Source organism: Silurus meridionalis, chromosome 1 (genome assembly GCF_014805685.1).
Source record: "Silurus meridionalis isolate SWU-2019-XX chromosome 1, ASM1480568v1, whole genome shotgun sequence".
NCBI classification, from domain to species: Eukaryota; Metazoa; Chordata; class Actinopteri; order Siluriformes; family Siluridae; genus Silurus; species Silurus meridionalis.
The window spans coordinates 21462421-21468839 of record NC_060884.1 but is presented as its reverse complement, the minus strand read 5'-3'; the positions used below and the strand labels follow the sequence as shown (position 1 = coordinate 21468839).

The 6419-nt window shown below is 34.8% G+C and overlaps 1 protein-coding gene across 1 annotated transcript; it reads left to right on the top strand.

The window, feature by feature from the left end:
* Positions 1 to 294: 294 nt before the first annotated feature.
* med8 (mediator complex subunit 8) lies at positions 295 to 5002 on the top strand. Its single transcript, XM_046851711.1, has 7 exons — positions 295 to 407; positions 966 to 1087; positions 2522 to 2666; positions 2780 to 2920; positions 4017 to 4104; positions 4500 to 4736; positions 4863 to 5002. The coding sequence occupies exons 1-7, from the start codon at positions 402 to 404 to the stop codon at positions 4931 to 4933; spliced, it is 810 nt and encodes a 269-aa protein (XP_046707667.1). The 5' UTR covers positions 295 to 401; the 3' UTR covers positions 4934 to 5002.
* Positions 5003 to 6419: the final 1417 nt, after the last annotated feature.

Genomic DNA, 6419 nt, shown 5'->3' with positions numbered 1-6419 from the left:
TGTATGTGAAATATATTGAATCTCTGGAAGATCTTTTTTTTTTATAGTACTATGGTTAAATCCTTTTGGGACAGATTAAATATTATATATAATTTATTTTATTGTTGTTTTTTCACTTGCGTTTATGATGCTTGGATTTATTGTTAAATGTGTTTATCAGTGGAATGATAACAATGCCTGTTTGTTATTTGAAGTTTTATTAAACTGATAGAAAAAAAAAAACTTTAGAAGGGGAAAAAATGTAGCAGATAGACATTCACAACAAGTATAAAAAACGCTAAAGAAGAAGAAGAAACATTCCGCTCGTTTGTTTTGCCCGGACTTATTTTCAAGCGCAGAAATCTCCACTTCCGCTAAACTTCTTCCGGTTTGTTCTTGGGGCGCTATACGTTTGAGTAAATATGCAGGTAAGCAGGGTACATTTTTAACATATTCAAGTTTCAGGATTCTCACACAACATTTGCAGAGCAACATGAGTGTCACCATTAACACGCAGCACTTTAAATGTATTTTATATACTGTGCATTTGTTCACGTTAACTTCATTGAATCTGCGTTGGCAATGCAGTGTTTAATTCAGATGTAAAAAAAAAAACCCGGCAAATATCGTTTTTGGGTTTTGTAAATGTATCTCTTCATATGAATGAATTTTCCTTTTTCTTAGTTTGCTTACTAGTACAGACTAAGAAATGCTAGATAAACAAGTAGACTGGTTTTCTATAGAGATCCTGACATGTTAATGAAACCCCCTTGAACACATTTAATTAAAAATAATAGATACAAATAGACACGAAATAAATCAAATATAGTGTGTGTGTGTGTGTGTGTGTGTATATATATATATATATATATATATATATATATATATATATATATATATATATATAATGTATGTATATGTGTATATATGTATGTATGTGTGTGTGTATATATATATATATATATCTGTTCATGTGTTGTTTTCAGCAACGAGAAGAGAAGCAGCTGGAAGCCTCTGTGGAGTCTTTGATTTCTCGAGTTGCACATCTAAAGAATTCTCTACAAAGTTTCATCTATAAGCTGGAAAATGAATATGATCGAATGGCCTGGTATGTACTTTCCACCATATGAACCATTTGTGTAGGACAGAATCTTTTATTTTGTTGTTTCGAGGTGTACATGTGAAAAGCAGTGTTTCAGTTGTGAACTAGGGTGAATAAAAATCCTGTCTAATTAAGAAGTTTGAATAAAAATTGCTGTTTAGTGTTTGTGAGGGTCAGATTAAGAGTATCCATGTTACCTGTAAGATTTTAAACTTTTCTATTGACAAACAACATATTTTAATTATTGGTCTTTCACAATGCAGAATAGACTAAATGTATCATGTTTATATTATGTCATTTAATAGATCTGATATTGGAAAACCCTAATACACTTTTCCCTCTACCTTTTTATTATGAAACACTTAAATTCAAATAATTGCTGGACAAAAATCTGAACCCTTATTGCTCTTTTGTTCATGTGTTTTGTTTTTTTGTTTGTTTGGGGTTCTTTTTTTTTTGTGCAAAATTTGATTTATTACAGTCTAGTACAATAGTAACTAAACTATTTTAAGCTTTTTTTTTTTTGCAGAGACAGTCAGGCGTTCAAATAATTTCTATTTAGATTTGACTCTATTTATCTCTAACAAAATGTCCAAACTATTTCATTTTTCACTATAGGTATGAGGTGTTTTGAGGTATTGACTATATCTGTGTCCCTTTTGACGTTCCAGTAGTGTCTTCCAAACTGAATAACTTTGAGTTTAATATGGATATTTGAGTGGATTTGGAGACTTTCTGACCCCAAGATGCAATTAACTAATGCAGTTCTCCAGTTGTTATCTGTGGAGATTTTTTTTGTACATACACAAAAAAATCTTAACGCTCTTTATAGTACGATGTAGATTCATCTTCCATGTTGGTTCATAACACTTCCGGTACACTTTAACTTCTTAATTATTGCCTTCGTGGTAGAAATTTGTATTTACAATACATTTTCTTGTAGCCACTTTCAAGTTCAATCTGCTTTAGTCATACAACACAGCTGTATTCGTTGCTCTTAACACATCGTGTAATTGTCAAGAAGTAAGACCCATTTATACCTTATGAAAGAGGAAGTTATGGTCGAACAGTTTCCTGTTCCAAGTTACCCAGGTGTTCTAAAAAAATTTGGTGCCATGGTGCCATATATACCACTCCATGGTGGTATATATTTATCAAATGAATTTTTTATAAAACTGTTTCTTTTCTTTTTTTTAAACAGAAGATAAAAATTTTAATCAATGAATTTTTACTTTTTTTTTTTTAGCTTTCTACCCTCATGTTAAACAAAGGTGGTAAATATTGGTAGGCAGTGTACACTCCTTTAAATACTTTAGGAGAAGGAATAATGGAAGTGTGAAATTTTGGAATTGCAAAAAGAATGTTTTTTTTTTTTTGTCTTTATTTATTTACTTGTCTGTGATAATTGATGTTGATATTGGTGTGTTTTATTCTTTGCAGGCCCTCGGTGTTGGACAACTTTGCACTTTTGTCTGGGCAGCTAAATACCATCAACAAGCTGTTACGTAATGAGAAAACACCATCATACCGGAACCAGGTTATCATTCCCCTCCTGCTGTCACCTGACAGAGACGAGGAGCTGGCAGTTAGTATCAGAGACCTTCATTCTCTTCTAATCAAACCAGCTGAAACAGCATAAAGTTGCTTTTTTTTTATTCATCTAAATTACATTCTGTGCTTTTTCTCCCGCTAATCCAGAAACTGACAGAGCAGCGTGTTCCAGTGTTCAGCCACGAGATTGTACCGGACCATCTGAGGACAAAACCCGACCCAGAAGTTGAAGAGCAGGAGAAACAACTAAGTGCAGAAGCTGCCAGGATTGGGCAGGAATTAGCTCAGGTAATCACACTAACTACAATCACCTAATCTGGGCGTTAATGTCAGACTTTTACACTCTTTTTCAAAAGCTTGGATTAGCCCTTAAATTCTTATTATTATCATACCACTAGAAATACTATATTATATAGATGTGGACACCTGCATTTTAAAAGTCTCCTTCTAGATGTATTCCCCTTTTGCTGTTGTAATGACCGCCACTCTTCTGGGAAGGCTTTTCACTAGATTTTAGAGTGTGGCTGTAGGGTGTTTGTTAATTCAGCCAATGAATAGCCTTAGTAAATTCAGGGAGTGATTTCAGATTTCATCACACTTCATCAAAGGCTTTAAGTGGGATTGAGGTCAGGGCTCTGTACAGGTCACATGAGTTCCTTTACTCTAACCCTCACAAACCCTGTCCTCATGGAACCCACGTTGTGCACAGTCTTATTGCTACAGTATTTAAGTTCATCTTATACATTTGTCGACTTCCATCTCAGCAACAGTTTGGGGAAGAACCATATATGGCTGTGAGGGTCAGGTGTCCTTAAACCAAACAATGTATTTTAACTTTTCACATAAGTACTTTTCTTATTTTCATAATTATGCATCAAATCTAGATATATGCAAATTATACCAGAACCCAATATTTTATTTTATTTTCATTATTTATTTCCTATGTAAACTGTTAGTAGTTAATACTGCTATTCACAGCATAGAAGTTAAGTACATCAAGTCCCTCACCAAGCTTTTCACCACAGGATTTAATCTCTGCTTCCCAAATATCAGGTGTTGTAATGGTTTTAGGACATTGGTGGCAGAATTTAATGCGTCAGGATTTCTAACTCAATCTGAAATCATCATTGTAGAAGTCACAAATATTTTACCATTTACCAATTATGATGTTCAACTCATGAAGTGCCTTTGAATATTGACTGAATATTGGAACCAGTTTAAATCTTCATCCACATTAACATCGGTTTTCGGTCTTTTCCTCACTTTTAAACAGTGTATATTGAACGTTTATGTCTTTTAATTTACATAATTGAATTACAGAATTTATGGATCCCTATAGTGATTTCTGAATGACATTAATTGTGATTGTTATTGGTATAAACAGAAACATATCCAGACTCTGAACAAACTCTGCTCAAGCCTTTTGGAGAAGCTCAACAACCCTCGAGACGACAGAGAATCCGAAACTTCAGGTGCTTGTTTGTTTGTCTTTGTCTCAGTTGTTGTATCCTTGTATCCCAACATTAACTGTCCTTGGACTTGGTCAGTAAATAACTACAGTTAATGTTACAGTTAATGGCTTTTTTTTTATTGTTTTACTGAGGTTTAAAAATACAGCCTCTGTATTGTGTTGCTGCATTTTTATACAGTTAAAGCAATTACACTATATCCCATCTTGACCAATCTGAATAGTTCAGGACTGGATTTCCTTTCTTGACAGTGATTTTCTTTTTTTCCCCTACTAACTGTAGTGGAGCTTACAATTACGCTTATAACTATAAATACAATATATTACTAATAAGTAGGTTATGCATCTCTGTAGGTAACTTGTGTCTCTGTATGTTTGTTGTATCTTTCTGTGTCTCAGCTATGCGCCAGAACAAACAGTGGTTTAACCCAAATGATACGAACGCCCTGGTGGCAGCAGTTGGCTTCGGTAAAGGCTTGTCCAAATGCAGACCACCTGCTTCAGTGGCTCCTGGACATCCAGGACAAGCCATGATGTCAGGAGGACCCACACTGCAGCAAGTCACCATCGCTGGGGCTCCTGGACATCAGGCGGGCATGGGAGCATCTGTGGCACAACAGCAGCCTGGCCAGCCTGGTAGGAGACATGCCCCACACACACACACACACACACACACACACACACACACACACACACACACACACACACACACATACTTGCACACCACAAAGTTCCTAATGCTGCTCTGTTTTGTTTTTTCAGGGAAAATGCCAAGCAGCATTAAAACAAATATCAAGTCAGCCTCGGCATCAATGCATCCTTACAACCGATAACTTCTGCTTGAGCATCTGCAATATCTGTATATAAATGTTTTGTTCTTTAATAAACACTGTGTAAATTTACCTTCTTTCTTTTTTTGAAATTCTTGAAATTTAGAAATAATATACAGAATATTATCCTTCATAAACATACATTAACATACAGCACAGTCTCCTCTAGTAATTCATCTTGTTCCTCTGCCATTATTATCCTTCTACGTTATAAACTGGCATAATAGGGAAGGTGCATGTATTGTATAATGCAATAAAATACGATACAGTAATTCTATTTTGAAACCAGCCAAAATAATTCAGTAACCAATAATAAATGGCAATATAATTACCTTTTAAATGTCTTTAATGTAATTTATCAATCATTCATTCATTTGTATAAGTAACTATTTTAACCTTAGCAGTAAGCTGACTATTGTACTACTATCTTATTTGCTTGTTCTAATTAATAAAGACTCAATTTGTTTGACATGACATGTAACTGTTTACCGTGTGTTTGGGAAGCATGTGTTTTTATTTATCTTATGTTTAGCACATTTGTTATGTGTGTAAATGTTTTCACATGTGCCTTTTAAACTTTGGTCTGGTGTGTGAATTGGGCTTATGTAGAAGTAGTAATAAAACCTTAATTGAATAAAGTATCTTATCATGATGCTTTACATGAGAAAAAAACAATTGTATAAATATAAATAATAAAAATTAAGCAACACAATTAAAGCCAGTCAAATACATGCTTTATTTATGAAAACCTTTGATAATATATTATGTATTTTCCGGCCTATAAGCCGCTACTTTTTTCCCACACTTCGAACCCCACGGCTTAAACAATGAAGCGGCCAATTTATGGATTTTTCCTGGGTTTTCCCCAGTTTTACAAGCTTCAAGCCAAAAACCGAGCCCCATAACATTAGACTAATTAAATTGCCGAACTCAAACTCTTTATATTAAATCAGATGCGCTCCCACTGATCGGGCTGCACCACATCATAAATATGGATGAGGTTCCTCTGACGTTTGACCTGCCGCTCACTTGGACTGTCTACAGGAAATGTGAATCATTCGTCACGCTGAAAACAACCGGGCATAAAAAAACGCACTTCACCTGTTTTCTGAGCTGCACGGCATCGGAAGAAAAGCTTCACCGATGGTGATTTTTAAACGCACGACGATGCCAAAAGAAAAACTCCTGAAAGAAGTTGTTGTGAAAGGAAGGAGGAAGACAGTGAACAATGACTTTCTTGGTAGGCTACTGTTTAGATACAAACTGTGTAACAGACACTGTCTTTCATTAAAGCCTGTGTAAAGTTCATTTGATTCAGTGCACCTGCGGCTTACAGACAGGTGCGGCGTATTTATGTTCAAAATAAAAATCTTTGTCGAATTCAGTGGGTGCGGCTTATATTTGGATGCGCTTAATAGTCCGGAAATTACGGTATATTTGATTTTACATGAAGTTTGATAAAGCAGGATTCTTATTTGATTACAAACAC